Raw genomic sequence first — 25,246 nt, 5'->3', positions numbered from 1 at the left:
ACACAGGGCTCGATCTCACCAACCATGAGATCATGACCTGAACCGAAATCAAGGTCAGATGCTTAATCCACTGAGTCACCCAGGTGCCCCGACTCTACTTTCCTATAAGCATTCTTATAATGAGAATCAAAGCTTAGTTTTTGAAAATGAGGATTTTTTTTCATTCTGATCTAAAAGAATTCAAATTTTTCTATTTTGCATGCACATAAAAGAAATACATTTATAGATATATTCATATACATAAAACAGGGTATGTCCTGTCCACTAACTTCCATGGATCTTAGAGAAACAAAATCATTAAATTTGAGCACAAGGTTGGGGGTGAGTTATAACAGCAACAACAAAAAAAAAGTAAAGATGAATTTTAAATTGCCATAAATGAATTTCGATTTTAATTCCCCATTTTCCCATCCAGAACAAGTGCCACCAAGGACCAGTTTCCGAATGGATTCCTCTGGCAAGTATTCTTCAGTACTCACAGTCCTGTGAGTGAAACGTCTTCCATTCTGTGTAACAAACCATTCTTCTGAGTAGTATCAGTTTATTAGTATATAATCACTGTGCTAATTTTAGTCACCCACATACACAAGTATTGAAGGTAGAGGACAGGTCCCATCAAGGTGGGTCTCACTGGCTGCCAAGGAAACAAACAAAAGACAAAGGAAAAGAGTCATATCTGTTCATTACTTTCATAAAATGCTTTAATAAAAGACTAGACTAAAAACCAGGTGCCAACAAAAGCCACTAGACTGACTAGATCATGCTGATACAGTAGCTTCTGGCCACAGGAAGCTTCTGGCACTTGAAATGTGGCTACTCTGAATTTGGATGTATGTAAAAATCCATACTGGATTCCAAAACTTAATATAAAAAGAAAAAATAGAAACATATAATATCTTATTACTTTTTTATATTGATGAGTGCTTAAATGTTTTTGGTACACCAGCTTAAAATACATTATTAAAGTTGATTGTATCTGCTTTTTAAAGCAGATCTTATTTGCTTTTTAAAATGGGCTACTGGGAAAGTTTAAATTACTTATGTAGCTTGCATTTTATTTATATTGGACCATGCTGGACTAGATAAATAGAAATAAGGTAGAGTATCTGAAAAGATTTGCAATTTACATATTTCCAAAGAATTTATTGGAAATTTTGCTAATGTAGATGAAATTATTTTCACATAAACTAAACAGCTATATCAATTTAATTGTTTTAAACCATGCCAATTACAAAATGCTACATTTCAATGGAATTTTAAGTTAGAATAGAATATCATAATTCAAGAGCTTTCAGTAATAATTTACTTAAAAAGAGGGACATTTTTTTCAATCTAATGGTTCTGAAAATACATACCAATTTTGGTTTAGACTAAAATATTTAATGTTGCTATGGAAATGAAGGAGGAAAAGGAAGATTCAGATTTTTTTACTTTTAGGAAGTGCTTTGAACAGCTGCTTAGACCACTGGATTGAAAGCCAGAACACTGAAACAATTGCAGAAAAGAGTGTTTCATAATAATAGTACTATTTCAGGTCTGTGGGCTCACAGCATACATCTCTAGAGTATTTCCATGATGACAGCTCATTATCCATCTCAGCATGTTCTAACACCCCTTGGAGAATATATGTGCTTGAGATCATTTCATTCTGTAAGTTTCCATGTCATTTTGGGGGGTATGTAGAAAATATGGAAGATGTTGCTTAGCACTTTGTCCTCAAATAATGTATAAAGTATTTGTTTAGCTTGGTCTGAAAATTTTTCTATGATTATTCTTATATATTGACTGTAAAGTCCTTGTAATTTTGAAAGAATATCTTTTGCCCAGAAGGAAAATGAGACCTAGTAATTACAGTTGCAAAATGAAAGTAGGATTTAATTTGAAATTCTAAATCTCTGTTTATTGGCCACAGCAAGTACATTTCTTGAAAATCTCAACTTCTGAATGTACTTTACTTAGAAACAAAAGAAGAAAGAGAAGAACCACGTAAAAGCATAGATTACCTTGATATATCTGCACAGTATTTCTACATTTCAAAAAATACACATTAGTTAAAAGAGAAAAGTCATGATACAGTTTGCCACCATGCAGTCCAAATTTTCAGGGAAAGAACCAATCCAAATATTTTGCTAAATGTGCATACAAGGTATCAAAATATTCTGGAAAATCATGACTACATCCAAAATAAATGGATCTCCCATACCACTTCTCACATTTAAAATATATCCTTTATGAAATTATGTGTCATGATTTTTGATTCAGATATATTTATCTTAATTATAAGGTATTTTTATTAACTTTAGCTGTCCATGATGCTTAGGTACAGAGGCAAAATTGATAGTTGGAAGTCCTAAACAATGTAATTATGAAACTAAGTGCTAACTCCATAGTAGAGTAATGCTGTGGTTTATCGAGTATACTAGATTGGTGAGTATCTTAAAACAATTAAATTCAAGAAACATTTATTTAGCAACTCCTACAGGCTGTGCATAATGAAATACAGAAGGTGATAAGTGTAATTATGCCATCATCAAAGAAAAATGATCATGAGAAACAATGCACCCGTAGTCAGGACTTTTGAATGGACTTCTCCCAAAGCCAAGAGAACCAGGGTGTGGAGTATCACAGAAATCACTTCCAGGAGAACTTTCCCTGTTTAGAAACAAAAGAAATCAGGGGGCATAAGGGATGCATCAACAGTGTCAAATGAGGCACAGAAATCAGTAGGAATGTGAAAAGAGAAAATGACCATTTGAATTGGTCATTAGGATGTCATCAATGACCTTAGCGAGAGCAGTTTCAGAAATGCCAACACAGCTGGAGCCAGACTGTCAGGAGTAAGTCACAAATGAGAGACTGAAGATGGGGAAGTAAGACCCCACTAGAGACTAATCATCCAAAACAGAAATGGGTGGAACAAGGAGATGTTTGGTATGGGAAAATCTGAGTTTATTTTACAGCTGAAGGAGAAAACCTAACCGAGTAGGAGTTGACTTCTACTAGAGCTAAAATGTGTCTGGCCACATTTACATTACCAAAGGTATAAAGGAAAACAGTAAAGAGAAGGCATTCTTTTAAAGCAAAAAATGTATTAGCTACCTATCTGGTAATATTAGATTCAAGCGATAGAAACTACTTAATTTCTATTTAACTCATTCTGTATCTGGAGTGTATTGAGAGTTCAGAAGCCAGGGACATATTTAACAACCATCTTTGATTCCTGATTCCTTCCTCAACCTCTTTCCTAGGTCTCTTTACAAGGAAAAGCCAAACAACTAATGCTCTTTCCAGCAGGAAAAATTGAATGAATTCATTCTCTGTGCCAAACTGATAATAAGCCCATGGTATTTACATTTTAATTAAAACATGAAAGGGGATTCAAGTACCAAAATTTAATTGACATGTTTGCAGCATCCCATGTGCCAAATCAATCCTTAAAAAATGCCATTCTTTGCATTTTTGAAGCTTGAATCCATTCATAAAATTAATCAGTTGTGTTCAGTTACCCATCCTTTTCCCTAAAACTGTGCACAAAGTGATGTCTTTCCAAAGCTAGACCAAGGATACGTACAGCTGTGAAGCTTCTGGAGTCTTAGTGAAAAATAAGAAAAGCAGTTTTTGAAATTCTGCTTTTCCCTATTATGAGGGAGTTTGTCCATATACCTGAATGTGGCCACCATTTGCTACTTTTAGTACTATTAGTTTTTTCAATATTAGTGGGATCCCAGGATAAGTCAGGAACTTGTAAATTCCATCTGGGTAGTTTGCCACAGTGGTCAATGGAAAGTTACATCTGGGACAAATGTCTTAAGATGATTTACTTCATAATGCCTGAAGATCCTGGGACCCAGCTTCTAAGGGAAAAGCAACAGTGGCCAGAAATGGCCATTGAACACACATAGCCAAAGAGTATTCTGCCTCTCCCCAGTCTAAGCAATGCCTGAGAATACCCCTGATAGTTCTGCAAAAGGGGCTGAGGAAGAAGAAGGTAAACAAAGAGCACAGGAATAAAATAAACAAGAAAGCAGAAAGAAAAAAAAAAGATGTCAGTGGGGCCATGTTTGAGTGACATCCAAAGTGACCCAGGTCCCACCAGGTGTCTACCAGACTCCTTCATCAAACAACCTTCCAGGTGCATGGTTAGCAAACCAACAGAAGAGAGAGGCGATGATTTTTAAATTCTGTCACAATGAGGTGAAGAGCTGGTCCCTGGATTTCTCTGCTTTAAGTTCTTGCATTAACAGGAGGAAAGATAAATCATGACACAGTAATTTTAAATGTGCCATCTGGCCAGAAGAGCAGCTAAAGGAAAGTATCAGAAACATCATAATCTTATAAGAGAGCTAAAAAAGTAGGGGGAATAAAAGAGTAATGTCTCTCAGCTTTGTTTATATAATTTTAGTTATTTTTTAAAACCAGACTTAAAAGGATGGGGAAGGCAGGGGAAGAAGCCAAAGAAAAATTACCTTTCTAAAAGCTCTTATTTTCCAAAAAAAAAAAAAAAAGTACTACTGCCTTAAGGCACAATCTATCATTTAAACTTTTTTTCCACTTGACTCTTTCCCTAAAGTTTCTATGTCCTGCAGCCTCTCAGTCTATGTTCAAAATTAACAAAGAAATTTTTAAAAATCATGTCTGCTGGCATACGTCTCTAATGGGTCTCTCTGCCTGTGTCTACATGTTCATGTACCATGAAGCTAGCCATCTCTGTCTGGAAGAATGGAAGGTGCAGATGATACAGTTGGCACATAGCACCCCACATTTGAAATCAGAGCAGTCAGAGCAATAGTCAGGAGATCGTAATGTCACCAAACTGCACACAGAGAATAGGGGGAGGAGGATAAATGCCGGTCTCTCATCTGTTCTTCAAAGTTAAATAAAATTAACCAGCTAAAATCTATATTTTTTCTACTAAAAATAAGAGCCCTGAGTCATTCATTAAAGAAAAGCTTTCTGATTCTTCCAGGACTTACAGCATCCTCTGACACAAGACAACCCCCTTGTCCCCTGGCATGTCTCAAAATTCTGTTCCTGGGATTGCCATAATTTTGGCACTTTGGGCAGGGAGTGGGGGGGAGTATTATTTAGCAAATAAAATGGATTGCATAGTAAACTGCTTTTAGAGTTCCTCGTGCAATATGGATTGATGCTGAAGCCATTGGAAGAACAATTTCCCACTTACCTTACTCACCAATGATGCAAAAATGAAAATATTTATAAGAGTAGGTGGAACGTTCTGATTATATAGTGTGTGTGTTCTCTTTGTATTTTTTATGGTCTCTATTTATCTTTCACATGATCTAGAGTCCTGTAAGTGAAAAGTTACCTAGAGAAGAGATTACTGCGAACAATCGCATCATAAACAACTAAAGATTTCTAAAATCTTGGGCACTGTCTGTCATCTTCCCATCTCCCCTTGCCTTTATCCTCCCTTGGGAGGAGTACCCATGCTTGCTATGATTTTAGAGGGCTATTCCACCTGCCTGGAGTCCCAAAGCCCCAAAGGAGCACACACTCCCAATATGAGATTTCATACATGATGTTGCAGACCCCAGGAATAAACTAAGTTCAAAAGTCAGTTGTGACTTGTAGAGTATAGGGCAAAGTTTTCATCTTCCTTTTGCCACCCAGCTGAATTCTTCTAAGTTCTCATCTTTCAAATATGAATGATAATACAATTTATAAAAGATGACTAATGGATGTGGAGGTCCAATTGGTTCATCTTTTTTGAGTTTTATATTAGTCATTGAATGGAAAGGACTTTGGTTATATGTGCATCTGCTCATGAGAGGGAATGAATGGTCATGGATTCTTGCACAGTATATACATATATACAAATGTACTTTGGGCTTGACTCAGTTTTGTTTTGTTTTGTTTTTTGAGAACACTAGCACAATCAGCTTATGCTTACATTTCAGAAATGAATGAATTTCCTTTTGTATATAACTGGGAATGCATAGCCCATACTGGAGGACACCAGGGCAAGCCCAATATCATGTGCCTTGTTTACTGGATCACTGCAGCAGCCCCACTTACTATAGAGCCTAGGAAAGATTTGCCTGGCCATCATTCACTGAGTCTCTCTCTCTCAACTCTGACTATTACTATATATCCAAGTAGGTCAGACACAGCTTCCTGTGCCACGAGGATCCTTCTCTGAAATCCCATCCCAATTTTCAAAACCATCCTGCGTAAGCAATTTAACTTAATACTTGATTCTGTAAGTTTTAATACTTCCTTTAAACCATTAAGGCCTAGGATCACTAAATACTACTTTTTTTTATTTTTTTAACTTTTATTTATTTATTTTGAGAGAGAGAGCATGCAAGCAAGAGTGGGGGGAGGGACAGAGAGCAAGGGAGAGAGAGAATCCAGCAGGCTCCGTGCTGTCAGCACAGAGCCCAGTGTGGGGCTCAGTCCCACAAACTGTGAGATCATGACCTGGGCCAAAATCAAGGGTCGGCTGCTTAACCGACTGAGCCACACAGGCGCCCCAGGATCACTGAATACTTCTTAAGCAAAGGATGGCATTAATAAGTATTTCCCAAAGTTGCTAATCATTCATTGGCATCCTAACAATGGCCACAAAAGTATGCGCAACTCAGTCATGATGGAGACTTTATCCCCTTGAGAAGGATTCAAAGGCCCAAGGGTAAAGGGTAAGCATAAATCACATCCTTCTTAAAAAATCAGAAGAGTTCGTATTGTTTTACTGTATATTTACTCTAAACTTGAAAAAATTGACATCCAGAGTGTCCCAGCTTATTTTTAAGTGTGTTTCTGTTCTTTCAACTAACTGCAGAGAAGTATCTCTCTTCCAGTTTATTGTGGATATATTAGTGTAGTAGTAATAGTGAAGTCAGTAGTGAATCTCCTCGTGGCTTCCACATCTTAAAATGTTTGGGGAGATACGAGTTCACTCAAATGCCCAATACAGAAAAGTTTAAATTCTATCTTTTCTAATTTTTACCATTTAAAAAAAGACAAATAGGCATATGTTTGTATCTCCCCATCCCCGACACACACTAAATTGGATGCATCAAGACATGAGCAGATATTAGTAGATCACTAGGCAAGACTGTACCAGGTAGCTCCAGGATATTATCTTCTGCTCTCTCGGATTTCTGAAACGATCATTCTAGTCAGAGTCAACATCCTCAGAGTGACAGCCAATCTTCCTGAGAGCAATCTGAATGCTCTCAGGAAAATAAGGAATTATAAGACGATCATTTTTCTTTTTCAGTCAGGAAATTTGTATGTTCTTTCTGCCTATGGTAATACTCTTGTTTGGTCACTGTTAATCCAGAGACTACCTAATTTGGGAACATTTTGTCACCATATTTCTTTTTATCCTCAGTGCTCTCCACCAACTCTAACAGCACTCTCATTAATCACATCCACGAAATTAATTTATCATCAGTGTGTTCAGTTTCTCAGGGAGCGGGGAGGGGACAGAATTCATCACTCAATGGGATCTCCTTTATGCCAGGTCCAGATTATAAGGAACTGGATGTTCACCTTCGCAGGATGGAGTCTGGATTTGGCTTCAGAATCCTCGGGGGGGATGAGCCTGGGCAGCCGGTAAGTTGAAACTTCTTTATTTCCACACTGTGGGCTATATATTTTATGTGTTTGTGCATCAGGGGAAACACCACCCACTATGACATCTAAAAGAAAATCTTCGAGGACTCAAGAAGAGTTTGAGGTTTGGTGTGTTTTTTTCTTGCTGTTTAAGTTCTCAAAACATGTCAGTGTTTTCATGCCAATAAATCCTCATAAGTTAATGTACATACATTAAGAGGGGACATTACTCTCCTTAGAAGGGATTGAATTCCTCTTGAATATTTCAATTATTTAATTGTATTGGACCCCTGGTCACTCTGGACAGCACCCCATAGGTAAGCCATAGTATGACAGAAGGTATATGTGAAGAGGTGCCTTGGACCAGCAGAATTATGTATGTTTGCAATCCGGACTGCACAGGAGAGAAAACACAGGGATAAACAGAAGCAAAACCAGGCTCAATGCTGCAAAATCTCAGGAAGATTCAAACTAAGGGATTCCCGTGAGATGTTCACAAAGTGAACTTCAATTGGCACAACATTGGGAATTTGGGGAGGGCTCTGGAGAAATTACACACACACACACACACACACACACACAGTCATTATACACCAGAGTAAAAGCATAAAATAATATACAGAAAACATTGCAAAGCTAGATTAATGAGCATGTATCAAAATATCAGCCATAAAATACTCATTGTAAAAGATGTGTCTTAAATGGTACCCAATATGGCTAAGTCAGATTCATGAGAGGTTTGAATAAATAACACCCCATTCCAGCTCAAGTGCCTTAACCCGATCCCAGCTCATGAAAGGGAGTTAAGCTGTAAGCCTCAGTTTCCTCATCTGTAAAATGAGGATTATAGTGCTCTCTCAATAGAGAGAAAGCTTTATGAGAAAAGATGTGAAAGTGAATTTACCAATGAGGGTTATCTGGACTTCCCTACTAGTGTTTTGAAGGAAGAGAGTGCCACGGTAAAATACAGGGCTCAAATAATTTTGGACTTTTATTTATCCAGAGATTAAATTAAGGATCTCATATCATGGGTAGAAAGAACAAATCTCACTTACATTCTGCTCCCTTTCACAGACTTGTTCTCCTTCTATTTGCCACGTGGTTCTCAGTTTCTGAGGGATCCTCAGTCATCTGGTCAGGAGACATCCTCACTCTTCTCTATAATTCATCTTGCTTTATATAGACAGAACCAACAATAGTATCCAGTTCCTTCACATATGTAAATATTTAGCCTCCTCGCTTCCACAGGGTATTTGTCTGACATAGCTTCCTTCAGGATTATTCTCTAACCTGCTCATATGTCTCCCTATTTAGTTTGATCAACAGGATTTAAAATTCCTCCTAAGCAGGGACTTCGTCTTCCCCTTTTTATTCTCCATTAGTGCTCTATAGATGAATGGTGTGCCATTAGCCAAACTGGAGGTCAAGGTCACAGTCCTCAAGAAAGCCAAATCTGCCCCATATGCCTGACAACAACTGCAATAACTAAAAAGTCTGAGGGAAGAATGTCCCTCACTTCAGACACTAGCTGCAAATTTAAGGGTCCCATGGCCTCCTTCAGATTTGATAATTCACTAGAATAACTCATAGAACTCAGGAAAGTACTGTACTTGTGATTAGTTTTATAGTGAAAGGGTACATATTAGGACCAACCAGAAAAAAAGGGGGGGGGGGCACATAAGACAAAGTCTGGAAGGGTTCCACATGCAAAACCTCCATCATCCTCAAGGACAGGTTATCCTCCCAGCATGGATGCACAGAAGATTGCCAACCAGGGATGCTCACCCAAGTTTTGGTGTCCAGAGTTTTTATTGGAGTAGGAGTGACTGAGTCATTGAGGTGATTGAGCTCAATCTCTAGCCCCTCTCCTTCCCAGAGATCAGGTCGATGTCACAAGATTCAAAGGCCCGGTCCTCTAATTATGTGGCTATTCATTCTGGTATAGTCAGCCCCCACCCTAAGACTGTAGGTGTGGCTGGCTCCACCCTGAATCATCTCCTTTAGCATAAAGTAACAGGTACTCACCATGAGTCTCCTCATTAGCATAAACTCTCAGGTTCAGTACAAGGGGTTCACCATGAACAACAAAGACACTCCTGTTGCAATAGTCTGAAGGTTACATTTCAGGAAAGGCCAGACCTCTTTCCTGAGGCTCAGACTAAATTCTTTATTGCACACCCATATGTTTAAAAGATACTAAGTTAAGGAAGTAATGGCACTTTAAGTTGATCTTTATAGCATTGTGAGGGATACTGAGACTTTTGTAGAGCATTTAAGGGTAAATCCATTAGAATTCATTATACTTTTTCTAACATAATGCTTCAAACTTACCAACCCAAGGGGTGTCTGCCAGAAAGACGAGGTTCATGTTTGTTCCAGAATGCACTGACTAACATACTTTTTTCCGCTTACCAATCTGGGAATTCCTTGAAGGCAAGGACCATGTTTTGATGTGTCTATGTCTTCCAAGCCTAGCACAGAGCCTGGTATAATAGATATTTGCTAAATGAAACTGAAGAGAGCCCTCTTCACCCAGCCAAATCATCACCTGAACGTCTCAGAAAAAAAAAATCTGGAATTTATATTTTCTGAGGCCTCTAGATCCTATGGGCTCTGTAGAATTAAAACGGCCTAGTCCTGGATATAGAATTAAAACAGCCTAGTCCAGGGATGGTGTCCTGGTAACCCTACAACATGCTTTGTTCAACCCAGTGCTTTAAAATTGTGGAAAAACAGCTAATTTCACATTTTTAAAAATTCAGATTTCCATAATTCCTTGAAAGATAGATCTAGCAACATTAGGCTTATCTTTCTCCACAACAACTGGCTGGAGCTATGTCGTGGTCCCTTTTAGACTGAACATGGCCACAGCTCCCAAGACCCCCTTTTGCCTGTGTTGCTCATTTAGTCTACTGTCTTTGAGATTCCCAACCCCAGAGGACTGGATTTAAAGGTGAATATTTTGTACCAAAGGAATCTTCAGTCAGGGCCAGATCATGGTTTTTACAAGCCCTAAGCACTGAACATGTGATCAGTTTCCTTCCTTTATATATAAATACAAATAAGAGATTAAACTATGAAATGAATGTAAGGGAAATAAAGTTCCAACTCTTTCCATGATGCTTACTTCAATACAGTCTTTGAAATGTAAAATTCTCACTTTGCTCGAACCCCTCCCCCGCACACACACAGGCTCATGCTTTGTCTGCTTTGCAGGTAAACTAGCACCACACTCAGGAAATATTTTCCTCAACAGTCTCTGCCTCCCCAGGGGGAGAAAGGACTGCATGACAGTTCACAGGGAAGGCCTGGTCTCAGCTGGCTCAAGAAGGGAAGAGTCTGGCTGAAATTTGCCTGGCACGGAAGCAATAGAATTGTTGCCCAAATGGAACACATGTTGCTCAAAATGAAACTCAGGTGTGTTAATGCAGCCATGGTCACCACCTGGCCTCAGGACAGCTTTCCACCTAGTCAGTGCACTGGCTCCCAGATTCTCAACCCTTCTGAACATTGGCTTTGACTCCAGAGTCCTCTCTCCCATCCAGTGGGCAGGCATCCAGGATCTGTGATAAGCCTCCTCAGATGATATAGATTGCCTGTTATCCCCATTGGGTTTATTTAGATCTATTCTGGTTTATTCTTTCACTTGAATGATTTAAGACACATGCAGGCTACGAGTTACAATTTTGACATTTAAGCCATTAAAGTAGAAGCCTAAATCTTCCTAAAGCAAGCAAAGCCAGAAAGTAATGCCCTGAAAAACCAGAATGTTGCACCTCAGAAAGATCATGTCAGGAAGAGTGACTCTACTGTAAAGATTTCCCATAAGCCTTTCCTTCCTGCTTTCCTCCATGGTTAAGCCCAGAGATAATATATAAACAAAATGTGCTGGCCTCATTTAATTGCTGATGTGCTACAAAAGAAGAGACTCATGAGGTGACTTGGTCCCCAGCCACAGGAGGTCTCATAAATTACATCAAACAGGTTTCTGCCTCCATATATATGAAATGGTACTGACATCTCAGGGTGCACATTAAACACGACAACATAGCTTTTGGCAAATAATGAACAGCAGGAGTCCAGCTCCAACAAAGCATATGGGCATTTTTTCCTGCAAGAGGAAATACTTTTCACAGTTAAATAACAATAGAAATAGAAAGAAATGAAAAATTGCCAGAAAGGAACAAAAATGAGATTTCCAGCTGTGAGCTGAAAAGAGATGGGAAGGCATCAAGGTGGAAAGACTTAGAAAATGCTGCAATGGAGAAAAACTGTTTGTAGAAAGAAAGAGGTAATGCTAGACATACTCCTTGGTCAGGGAGTCTGTGCAAACTTGTGGAGAAGTTTTGGAAGGCAAGAGCCTGAAATCTTCTGGCCACATTGTCAAGTTGTCCCAGGCTATAATTATTGCAGATCAGAGCTACTGGGGCTGGACTTGCATTAGGTAGAGCAGGAAGGAATTAAAGGAATTAAAAGGCCTACACATATGATTTTGGTTTTGTTTGTTTCTTAGTTATTTGCTTGCATTTTCGTGTGTGTGTGTGTGTGTGTGTGTGTGTGTGTTTTCCCCTGGCTCACTGGGATTTCAGCCACTTGAATGTGAACCGCTCTTATTTCATATCAAATACTCTGTTTTGTTCCATGCCCTCGTAGCCTGTAAGATAGAGTTATGGAGTTATTATTGTGATTCTTTTGTTCTTTAGAGAAGTCACTTGGAAAGATAAGACCATGGGTCAGTTGTTTATGGGGTCAGGGGGCAGTCTTTTTCGAGCTCTTTGGCCACAAAGCTCTTCCTTCAGGGCCAAAGCACTAGAGACAAGATAAAGAACTCCCCAAGTGCAATGAGAAAACTGATGAGTGGGTCTACACAGGCTAAAGGATCTAGTGAGGCTCGACAGAGGTGTGCGTGGTGTGAGACCAGTGTTGGTTGGGAAGGCTCAGAGGCCAGTGTAGCCCTTGGAAAGCAAGACTGGAAAGAAAATGTAGCCTGATGGGCCGGTGAGCCCAGACCATGTGCTTGGGGTGAGGGAGTCCCTCAGTAGACCTGCAGAGTGATCAGTGTGATGTGTCAAGGAGCTCAGGCCAGGCACTGGCAGGAGAGTCCTTCAGCAGACTTAGAAGTGACCAGTGAGACCATAGATCCCATAGCCATTGGACCAAGTGAGAATACTCAGAATCTCGTTAGTAAGAGTGTGACAGAGCTACAAACTGAAGCTTCCAGCCTCTCTTGGGAGCTTGTTAAACATGTGGAATCTCAGGTTCCACCCCAGGCTGCAGAGTCAGACTCTTGCGAGTAGTTCCCAACTCTGTGTTTTAATAAGCTCACCAGGTAATCGGTATGCACCCTAAAATGTTAGAACTACTTGATTAAAGGATCAGATGTCCCAAGGCATGTTCTCGACAGCCTAAGCATACGTTAGAATGTCTATACATTGAAAAGCTAGTATGAACCTACAGTACAAGAAGGAATCATAGATCATCTAGTCCCTGCAGTGACGGTGGCAGACAGGAAATAAACTAATAGAATGGCTGGAGCATACAAAACATATTTGAATTAAAAGGAAAAAAAATAAGTTGTGTTGGTTGTTTTCCTGAATAGAGATACATAGAGCTAGCTCTGTATCTGCAGCGAAATATAATGCACAAAGGTGCAAAACGGCCAAAGGCGAAGGAACAACAGCCCCATGAGAGCCGGAAGCAGTGACAGTGTGTGTGGTCAGTCTCTCCCCAGCAAAGGCAGCAGTTACTGATGAATGGAGCGAATGTGACTAATGTATATAGCTAATGGGCATGCGACTCAGTGCCTGCTCCAGCACACCACGCTCAGTGCAATTCAAGCTTGTTTAATAGTTTATGTCAACCTCTGTTTGAAACAAGGTAGAGGATGGATTATATAATGTAGTTATGTAATAGTATATATGTATATAATAACAACATAATACTATACAATAAATTATATTGAAGTATTATGTTGAATATACCACTTATTTGGAAACAACCATGTAAGACTTGATAAAATGTCTTTGCTCAAATGTCGACTTCTCAGGGACGCCTGCCCTAACCAGCTCTCACACCACCATGGCCACATGACTGACACCCATCTACCATCCCAACCTGCTCTCTTTTTTCCACGGGACGTGCCTGCTAGCATGCAACATAATTTACACACTTACTACACACACTTCTCATTGTCTAACCATGAAAAAAGAAGTTCTATGTGGTAGGGATTTGTATTTATTGTTCACTGATGAATTCCTAACACCTAGAAGGGCCCATGGGTTCAATAAATATTTGGTAGATAAATTAATTGGTAAGAAGGGTACTCATATCACAGCAATGCAGCTGAAAAGCAGATGTTTTACTGGGATTTTTCTTTTTTTTTAATGTTTATGTTTTGAAAGAGAGAGAGCACGAGTGGGGGAGGGGTGGGGGTGGAACAGGATCCCCAACGGTCTCTGTGCCGACAGCAGAAAGCCAGATGCAGGGCTCAAATTCGTGAACCATGAGATCATGACTTGAGCCAAAGTCGGACACTTTAATGTTTAACCGACTGAGGCACCCCAGCGCCCCTACTGGGATTGTCCTTTTAATGGATGATACTATACTAGTATCACCTAGTAACACAGAAGATAACTTCAAGAGTATCTTTATATCTTTGCTGTCTGCTTACAGCAAGGGAGGAATGGGAATTTTCCAATGTGACATTTTGGGTTTTTTTTTTTTCCAAAGTGAAATTTTGTTTTTACTATTTTTGTCGAGGGCCCAATTGCAGCCCTGGATCTCTCAGTTGTAACCTATATTTTGGCTCACTTTCATCAGTTAGAATCAGAACTATAGCTTAAAGTTGATAATTACCAGCCAAGGAGTTCATGAGCCATTTTTTCTCTGTAACTAGCTATAAACTCTCTCACTAAGGCATGTAGGAAATCTAAAGGTTGAAGCATTTTGAGGGACTAACCCAGCTAAATGCAGCTTTTCAAGGGGCTGTGGACAAACATAAACATTCATTTTAACTGGCTTTTGTACAAAGCACTTAGCAAATCTTTGAAGGGCTTCTTAACAGGTTGAGTCTTATGAAGAATAGATTGGAACATCTTTAGAAAGAAACTCCTAAATTCAGGTTGGCATGACAATAAGGGAAATGGAGAATGTCAGAAGCGTGCCCGACTACTGGCCTATAGTAAATGGGTGCAGAGTGTCCTAGGGGAGGAACCACACTATGCAGCCAATCTAAGGCAGGATACGTGTGGTTTTCCTTGTGATAGCACTAATGAATCACCGATCAGAGCACAAATAATTCCACATGGAAGCAAATCTACCCCCACCCCCTCCCCAGGAATAGGGGAAAAGCAGCTGTAGTCATAAAGGACTTTTTATTCCTATGGATAAAATTCAGTGGACGAAGGCTGTGAAGTCCTCAGGGAAAAGAGAATACTCTTCAGACTCTAATTTTCCATATACCTGAGAAGTCCTGGGCATTCAGACCTGGTTGCCATGTTAACAGGCCACACTGAGCAGTGTGACCAAGTAAGAATCTGTCTGCTTCCACACCTGAAGACCTGTAAGCCTGCAGATCACATAGCAACAACTCTCCAAATTAGCTGGGATCCACAGATCGGCAATTTGGAAGAAATCATTGTGCCTGAAAGAAACAGTCTATGAGCAAGGGATCATTTTATAAAGACTTAAAATAAAACTTAGACTACAGTCTCTGTAATATTATCAGGCTAAGGGTAACAACTGCCTTCAGAGCTGTATGGCTAAGCCACTTGGAAAAAGAAAAAGGATGTCCATTGTCCATGTATTGGAAAATTTATCTGTAGGTTAAATAGCAAAACTAAAATATTTAGTACTATGCCTTTTCAATGACAGAGAAAATAAAGCCTTGCTGATGGATACTAACCTAAATATTTCAAATGGGAAGAGGGAAACCTTATGTTATGCCTTTTATTATGATTACTCGTTCAGGGAATTACAATTCACACGTTTCCCAGATGTGTACCTCCCCATTTCCGGGTATGATAGTCACCTAAACATCAGAAGTATTTCCAGTGACAGGCAGAACCGGGGGTGTTCTTTGTGCAGGGGACAATGCTCTAAGGAAGTATTCAAAGGAATGGAGCAAAAACTGGGAGGAGGTTTGACTGAGACTTTTCTTTTTTTTTTTTTTTCAACATTTATTTATTTTTGGGACAGAGAGAGACAGAGCATGAACGGGGGAGGGGCAGAGAGAGAGGGAGACACAGAATCGGAAACAGGCTCCAGGCTCTGAGCCATCAGCCCAGAGCCCGACGCGGGGCTCGAACTCACGGACTGCGAGATCGTGACCTGGCTGAAGTCGGACGCTTAACCGACTGCGCCACCCAGGCGCCCCTGACTGAGACTTTTCTAAAATCAAATGGCCAGAAAAGCCAACTACAAGTTTTGCTTTGTTTTTATTTTATTTTCTCCTTATCTCCAGCCTTTCAAAGCAAAGCAAAAAACAAAAACGTTTTGAACCTGTATCAGTTTCATAATATGCACAAGCAGCTAGTTTCCCTGACATTTTTGGAGCACTCACTATATGCCTCAAGCAAAGTTAAATGCGTCACGTGCATCATTTCATTCAATTCTCCCAACAACTCTGTAAAGTAGCCCCCATTACTTTACTTCCCCATTTTGCATGTGAAGAAACTGAGGCTCACAGAGGTTAAGACTTGCCCAAGGCCACACAAATAAGAAGTGGAACCAAGATTCAATCCCCAACTTGTTTCATGAACGGTAACCAGTAACATCAGGTTATTTGGGGTTAGAATTTTCCTTAAGGGTGATGACTAGTGGGCCAGGAAGCAAATGCAGCAAGTTCAAAATGTTAATTTCTCTAGAAGGAGTTAGCAAACTGGAAGAGTAAGAAAGAAACCCTGCAGCCCCTCATTTTTCAGTTTTCAAGTACATGCTCAGGTTTGGAGTAAGGGGTAGAAGGTGGAACTAAAACTTTACACCAAGTTGTACATATATATAAAGAAATTAGACCTATAAATGATATTATTACCTATTACTATTATTACTATCAGTTAATATCATCTATTGTCTATTATTACTATGTATTTACATAAAGAAATTATATATACATAGATATGGGAGGAAAAGTTGAAATGTAAATATCCTTCCCTTCTCACCGCGTCTCTAGATTTTGATTGGCGCTGTCATTGCCATGGGTTCAGCCGACAGAGACGGCCGCCTACACCCAGGAGACGAGCTGGTCTATGTCGACGGGATTCCAGTGGCTGGCAAGACCCACCGCTATGTCATCGACCTTATGCACCATGCAGCTCGGAACGGGCAGGTCAACCTCACTGTGAGAAGGAAGGTGCTATGTGGAGGTGTGTGACTAAAGCCAGCGGTTAGGGTTGGGGATTAGGTGCTGAAATGCTTTTGTGGGACAGGGTAAGGACACTTGAAACCAAATTTTAAGTCAGTGTCTATTTTACACACGGAAAAAAGTCACCCTAGATATTCCAAATGTAACTGTGATTTTGAAAGTGCAGATTTTCACCCCAGTAGTATAATTCCAAGCAGTCTTTCAGGCCTATGTTTTCAGTGTAGTCATTAAAAATTTCTAGCAAAGCCTGGGGCTAATTTGAGATGTGTATGCTCTTTGCTCTTTGGTGGATGCTCGTTATAAAAGGAACATTACAGCAGTGAAAAAACACAGCTTTTGAAAATGTTCCTCATTGTGTTTACAAACGAAGAACCACAGCATTTTGATACCATAATAAGGCAACTAGGATGGAAAATTAGCCTCCGTTGTAGAGCCTGATAAAAGGTAACAATAAAACTATGACAAAAATACAGTGGTACGTCACTCTTAGAAAACGCAATTCATTTAATTCCAAACTTATGAAACCGATCAATCAGAAGCAGTTATTCCCTTTACAACCATGTCTCAGCTTCATAAAAGAACACACCAAAGACTTAACTTTCAACAGTCACTCTTCACACTCATAACAGGATTCAGTTCATCTCTCTCCACCATCTCAGTCCCCCCAAAAAAGATTTATATTTTTATGAATATGTCTGTTACAAACATCAACTATTTTTTGTAATCTAAGCACTCAGTACTGTTGGGAATGGGGTCCCAAATTGCCTGTGCTTTGTCCTGTGAATTACAAGAGGAACAGCACCGACGATGTTCTGTCACCTTCTGCCCTCGTGGCCACCGGCCTCTCTGCTCAGCCCCTTGGACCTCCTCAGAGAGATTAGGAGGGACCTGAGTGGCGTGAGCTCACTCATGTTTACAGATGAGGAAACCGAGGCCCAGAGGTTCAGTAGCTTCCCCGAAGTCTTCAGCGAGTCAGTGATAATGCAGAGGCTCTTAGCTCCCCAGCCAGTGCTTATTGCCACCTCAGGCCCCCGCCCAGCCCACCCCCAGTGAATTCAAAGACGCGAGGCCAACCTTTAGCAAATGTCACTCGGTAACATAAGGAGTCTTCCATATGTGTTATTACTATAACACATCTGAATTTTAAAAAGTGGTGGGGGGACACCAACTAATCACAAGCTGTGAATGACTAGGGAAGATAAGACAGTAATTGAACTAAAAGTCCCCGTTTCTATTCGAGTCTTCTAAAAACTAGACTTTGATCAAGGGCAATCATTTAAAAGGGCAAGTCAGAAGAATTGTCAGCCCTCACCAGTAGAGACTGCTATATATCTTGTATGGTATGGAGGTTTTGCTACGAAATGACATTCATCTTCAGAAATTCATGGCATACCACTTGACCCAAAGAAGTAAAACACCTTGAATTATGCCGTATCCTTGGGCAAGATGCCAGGAGGATGACAGTGTTTGCTTGGTTAACATTTAACTGTCTCTCTCACTAAGAGTGATTTTTAATAAAAAGTTTGCTGAGCTATATGTTCTGTGACCCAAAGATAAATTTAAAAGATACCTGATTTACAAGGAAATATACTGCAAAGTGCAAAACTGATGCAACAACATAATTTCATGCTCCCCTTGCCACCAGCTGATTATGGCAAATTAAATTTTGTTCTAATCAACCCAAGCTATTGGAGTGTATGCCAAATGCTGCAAAAATGTATTCTTGCAATTTGCAGATCATGTGACTCTTGTGAAGATGCTCCTTGCTGCAGTTCTTACCAACTCTACTCATTAGGCTTTCGAGTGCATTTCAAGTGCATTTAATTTTTGAAAATGCTCTGCTGCAGACTGCTCATTCACACCAGGAGAGTTTGCAAGTTAATTTGGCTCACTCTTCCTTGAAAGCTTCATCAGTATTGAAAATGATTAAGTTCAGGAAAGGATACTCTGATAGTAAAGTAAACGCCTAGAAATAGGTTGGAACAGATTTTTTAAAAGCATAGAAAGACAGCCTTTCCTCAGAGCTGCTGTTTCTCCAACAGCGAGAAGGGACAACTACAAATGGATATGACAGTGGAGATGCCTTTTCAAGGGCTGTTATCATTATTATTAGGCTTTCCTAAGCAAAAGCAGTGGGAGGTGCAAGCCTGGCTTTCGAGAAGATGGTTCAGAGCTGAAGGGAAGTGAGCAATCAGCTTGTGAAGAGACAGATTGAGTGAATGAGAAGAGGGGCGGATTTTTCCCTTCCTGCCTAAAGAGAGTGGAGGTATCAGGGGCTGGGAAGAGGAGAGGTCATAAGGGTTAAAGCCTTTAGCGTTATGCTTGCCTCGGCTTATACAAACATCCTGCCCCTCCTCAGAAGATACCGGGCACTGGCTCCAAGTTCATGCTCAAGAGAAAACCACATCTATTTGGAGAGATACCAACTGGTTAATGACATTGGCCAGAAATTAAAGTAACACAAAAAACCTGCAGCACATATTAAAATATATTTAAAGTGTACACACTAAAGATAGAAAGGCAGAGTTTTCAATGAGCTAGATCCTCAAAAAGGAGAAATTGTGGAGTAAATGAAGAAACATCCAGTAATTCATCCAATTTTATTTACCAGATAATTATACCACAGATCTTGCACTTTAAACTAGTTTTGAAAGATATCTTGTCCATGCCACCAGCTCCAGTGTCTAGCTGTTGTGTTTTTTTCCAAGGATAGTAGAAGAGTGGCTTTATTACACTGGAAATACAAATATTTATATGTTTAGTAGCTCTGCTTTGAGACGTTCAACCTAATGACAAATTATTTTGAATACACATTATTCGTCTGAGAGAAGGGTGTCTCTGAGGAATTTCCTAATGTGTCACTCTAGAATTGATGTGAAAGAACGTTTTATGACTTAATCAAAACATGTTAGAGTCCGTCTTAAAGCTATCCATCAGTCTCTTTTCTCTAACATCCAAGGCAAAGTCTAATGTTTGGCTTAATGCCAAGAAAAGGAAGATTTCCTTGGAAGCTGGGTGAAAAGTTTAGCCATTGTTTAGGATGCCAATGGATTCCCCGGTCATGGTTACTACACTTTTTGTGAATTCTAAATGCATTTGCTTCTTCTTTGTCTATGAGCATGTCACCATTTAAATACGTTGTCTGCTTTGAAGAGTATAGAGGAGGAGTGCACAAACTGAAATGTCTGCAGGCAGGCCCACCCCTAGTATTGACAGGGCACAGCCCCCTGCTCCAGCAGGCCCCATGGAGTGCACATACATGGGGACACTCCAGCCTGTGCAAGCATACCCCATTGCCTCAGCCACATTTCAAGACAAGACAAGACAAGACAAGACAAGACAAGACAAGACGTGTACAGTGCTGCCATCCTTCTGAGGTCCTGAGAAGAGGCCCAGGCACATTCTGGAATCAGACAAGGTCAATTGGTTACAGAACCCTAGAGTCCTGGTACCCAGAGTGTGATCTGAAAGGGGAACAAGGGCTCCAGTTGAACAAGTCCCTTTGGCTCTGCATACTCCTCACTCTATGAGTAAATGAGTAACTCAGGAATCTGCAGGAAACACTGGGGGGAAAGGGGGAGGTGGTCGGCACTGGGGCGACTTGCAAACGCAGACCCTGTGAAGGCAGCCACCACTACCCAGCGCTAGCTGATAATTGTTAGATATTTCAAGAGAAACCAGAAATCTGTATTTCTGTAAAAATCTCTTTTTGAAAACATTGGCAACCAGTTTTAACAATTACTAAGCAAAGGATAGACCAGCACTGAACCCAAATAACAGATGGGTCTGGAGGCCAGGAGCAGTCCCTGGCCAGCAGTTGACTGTTCTCATGGAAACTGCCTCACCTGGAAGACGTTGCCAACAATTGCTGCCTTCCCAAATGGGGACCTCTTCCAGTCAGCTCAGTGATGATTTCCAGTATGACCAAGGCTCAAGCTAAAAATTAATTATTTGGCTTGAGTAGATACTAATTGACTGAATTCTGTATACCCATTTGTGTGTGGGCCAGAAGGATGAGTCAGAGATGCTGGAAGTGAGTGAATTAAAAAAAAAAATGCACATGGTATTTGGTCACTTTGTGACATTCACTGTATTATTCTAAAACAATGCTATCTGTGCCCTATACCAGAAAGGATTGTTGGCAAGAAGACAGTCTCATTTGGATCTAGAACCAGCTGAGTAGAAAAATAACACAGAATCAATTCTATCCTTCAAAATCTACCATTGGAAATCTTCTTAACTCCCTGGCTTTAAATGTGCTCATGTTGTTAAAGACAAAGAACTTTGTTTTAGAGGTTGAAAGAGAAGTCCAAAAGCAATAGAACCATATTCTATTAATGGATTGGCCCTTTCGCTTACTCAGGGACCATCATGCTGACTTAGTGCCTGATGTTCTTCTAGACCCTATGGCAGAGCCACTCCCAGCCACTTACTACAAAGACAGATCATTTTCCTTCGTTGCCGCTCTCCTGACAAGTACAGCCCTCAACCCCCTAAAAATATGACAGCCAGAAAATGAGATCTCTTTTGTCACTGCCTATGACATTTAGTTACTGATTTGGTCCAATAACTCGAGGAGATTTTCAATTTAATGTTGCAGCCTAATAATTGTTTTTCTTCTTCCTGACTATCTCTAATCACTTTATTTCCAACTTGCACAAGGACTGATAAAGGACATGTGCTTTACCAAGACAATAACAGCTTGTCTTTGGATGATATTTTCTGGTGGGGAGGGTACATCTTACAGGCACTTTTCTGGTGGAAAAGAGGGAAAGACTTTGATGTTGACATTTCGTTCTTTTATCACCTCAGTACATTTCTTCCAGACGTAAAGTATCCATTTGTTTTCTTTAATTAAAACCTGATTAATTAAATCTTACAGAAAAATTCGAATATATCAAATGGTAATAAGCAGCAGCCTAGGTCTTAATCATTCTGCAAATACAAACAAGAAATGAATGCATTTTTGTAAGGCTGTTTTTAATCCGAGTATATGAATAAAGGCAGCTCCTTTTTCTTTACAGTATAACGAAAAATCTCTTAGAGTCTGTGTTCTTTCTCCCTGATTTTTGAAGTGATTTTGATTTTTGAAATGAAATTATTTTTCCTTTCAGAATGGAATCACAGCTTATGAAGTTAAAAGCCTTCACTGGAATTTTTGCTCATTATTTTTAACTTGCCATATGAGACACCTACCAAAGTCCTAAGACAGAGACCGATATCTAAAGATCCAAAAAGGAATCATTAATTGTGATTACTTTCCTTCTTACTATTTCTCTGCTCCGTAAACATCTTTTGAGCACACTAATCAAATTGTAAGATGGGGATGAAACCATCCTATTTCTAATTACAATATTCTAAGTACCTGCTTCGGTTGTTTTCATCAGAATACCAAATCCTAGGTCTTAAATTAAAATGACAAAATTCTTTCTGGATGACAGATGAACTTTCATTTTTAAAAAGTAGGTTCTCTTGGCTTCCAACTTTCCATCATTTCTCCCTGTAAATAAGCTTGTTTTCTCATGGAAATATTGGTTTGGTTTTTCTGGCTGATTAATAGTGTATCTACAGAATATAAATGAACAACGTCGCCAGCATCTCCCTGAGAAATTCAAAACTCATTGTCCCTTATCATAACATCATCATTACACTGATCCTAGAGCAAGTGAAGTATGGGAAGGACCCTTTAAGAAGGATGTTTCCCACCTGCGCGGAGTGAATTAACACTTATAGGCTAACAGAGTATCACAAAATTAAATAAAACCGTGGCTCTTTAGTAAAATTATGATGGGTTCCTTTACATGGACACCCCCTTTACATGGGGGTAAGCCCCACTTACCATATCCTACAGCAGCTTTGCTCAATGGTGGCTTGGAAGCCTCATCTGGATTCCTGTGCCCAATCTTCCTAAATTTACTGAAAACACTTTCCACAGGTGGACCCTGAAGATGCACAGTTGTTACAAGTTCTTTAAGTAATTCTTATGCATACTGCAGTTTAAAATACTGTCCACTTGTTTTATAATCTTCTTTGATCAGTTATTATTATGCAACTAAGAACCTTAATATATAAAACCAGGCATTGTCTTGGAGGGTTGCAGATTTAACAAGAGGAAGATATAAACTACAAGCAGCACAAAGGAAGCCAGTGAGGGCGTTAGCTGTGTTTGCTGTCAAGGGTGGAATGGGGCTTAGACCTGGGTGCTCCACAGCTAGGTTTGTAGCTAAGTTTGTAGCCCTTCGCATGCCCTGCACTCTTGGGGCTAGAAGGCAATCAACCAACCAGTCTTGTAACAATGCTAATGTCTAGAACTGCACCTAGTATAGCAGAGGCACTCTCCAAGACCCTTGTGAAATAACCGACTACTTGGGTACAATGTGTATTGCAGGGGAGCCCTGCCCAGAGAACGGGAGGAGTCCAGGCTCCGTATCAACCCACCACAGCTCTCCACGCAGTGACTACGCAGCCTACACCAACAGCAACCATGCCGCCCCCAGTAGCAATGCCTCTCCGCCCGAAGGCTTCGCCTCCCACAGCCTGCAGACCAGTGATGTGGTCATTCACCGCAAAGAGAACGAAGGCTTCGGCTTTGTCATCATCAGCTCCCTGAACAGACCTGAGTCCGGATCCACTATCAGTGAGTGATGGCTTCACTTGCCTTTGCACAAAGGGTCTTGTGTTCGTTTGTTCTGTTGGTGGGGATACTGGACGTGCAGATCAGAGGACTGTCATAGGCGTCTTGTGCAGTGGGAAAATTACGGGCTGTGAGCACAAATAAGGCATCTTAACACATGATTAGCCAAACATTGCTGAACCTTTGGCTCAGGAAGAATACAAGATCATACCTAATGTTCCCCTGACCCCACAACTCCCATAAAAATCCTCATTCATTCATTTTAAACTGAAAGAAAGTCAAACCAAGTGGTGTGGGATGTTGGTGTGAGGGGAAGGGAGCTGCCTCCTGTTTGATAGGATGAAATTAGATATGCAAAAGATCTGTGAGGAAAGCAGTCCAGGAGGGAGCCTTGAGGTTAGAAGGAGTTCAGCATTCCAGAACTGTGTAGAAGTCCAGTGTGGCTGTGATGGAGTGGACAGGGGAGCATGGCATGAGACCAAGACAGGAGCCAGGCTGCACAGGGCTTCACACGCCCATGGGAAGAAGTCTGGATTGTAACCCAAGTCATGGGAACCCTGGAGGGGGTTAAGCAATGGACAGAAATCCGATTTATATTTTTTAAGTCTGCTTTTGTGCAAAATGAAATCAGGGGAAGAGAGCAAGAGTGAAAGCATGAAACACAGTTAGAAGGTCATGTAAACAGCCCTGTGGGTGCAGAGATACTGGAACCTTCTCCCAGGGTAGTATCAGTGGAAAAGGGAGTTGTACGTGACTTCACCTGGGGTTCCTCCAAATCTGTGGGTCTGTACAACAGGTGACAGCCAGAGGTTGTATTTCTCTTGCAATCAGTCATCTTATAGATTCTCAGTCTTCCTGGTGGTTTTCCTTTTAGCAACACATTCCAGAAGTCACTCAGCCACTGGCAGGTGATAGGACAGAAGAAACAATAGGAAAATTTGCTTCTTTTTCATATTGAAGTGATTTAGTCCAAAATATTATACATAGAAATGCCAAAACCAAGAGCATTTAGACAAAAAATAATTGAATCATGTTGCAGTCTTAAAATTCTTACAAACTGTGGTTGTTTCCAGCACATGGGGGAGGGGGAGTCGTCAAACAATACTCAAAAAATTAAATCACTGAGAATGAATAAGAACTTTCTTTTTTTTAATGTTTACTTATTTTTGAGAGAGAGAAAGAGAGATAGAGCACAAGTAAAGGAGGGGCAGAAATAGAGGGAGACACAGAATTCAAAGCAGGCTCCAGGCTCCGAGCTGTCAGCACAGAGTCTGACGTGGGGCTCGAACTCACGGACTGCAAGATGGTGACCTGAGCCAAAGTTGGACCCTTAACCGACTGAGCCCCCCACGCACCCCGAGAATGGATAAGAACTTTATATGATAAAGTTAATGTTATCAAAACACCACCAGGACTGAATAGAAACAATTACCTTTGACAAATTCAAGAGTGAAAACTATAAAAGTGTTGAACCTCAGCGAATATGTTGCAGAAGCTAAATTATATACATTTGAAAGTGCAATTTTATTTCTCTTTCCCTTCATGACAAGATGAAGAAATAAATCCAATCTTTAAGCAGAGAGTAAAACAGGATACTGTCAGTACAATAGATTCACCAAGATTAAAAGGACATAAGACTAAAGATTTTCGTGAATTATATAAACAGCGTT

The 25,246-nt window shown here is 40.2% G+C and overlaps 1 protein-coding gene across 1 annotated transcript in view; it reads left to right on the top strand.

The window, feature by feature from the left end:
* Positions 1 to 25,246, top strand: part of MAGI2 (membrane associated guanylate kinase, WW and PDZ domain containing 2) — a 1,350,333-nt gene that overhangs the window by 1,176,625 nt on the left and 148,462 nt on the right. The window contains 4 exon segments of the mRNA XM_030307841.2: positions 416 to 457; positions 7,490 to 7,581; positions 16,751 to 16,943; positions 23,331 to 23,579. Coding sequence (XP_030163701.2) covers positions 416 to 457; positions 7,490 to 7,581; positions 16,751 to 16,943; positions 23,331 to 23,579 — 576 coding nt within the window.

Source organism: Lynx canadensis, chromosome A2, assembly GCF_007474595.2.
Source record: "Lynx canadensis isolate LIC74 chromosome A2, mLynCan4.pri.v2, whole genome shotgun sequence".
Taxonomy (NCBI): domain Eukaryota; kingdom Metazoa; phylum Chordata; class Mammalia; order Carnivora; family Felidae; genus Lynx; species Lynx canadensis.
The sequence above is the reverse complement of the archived record's forward strand: the minus strand, read 5'-3'. Positions and strand labels throughout refer to the sequence as shown.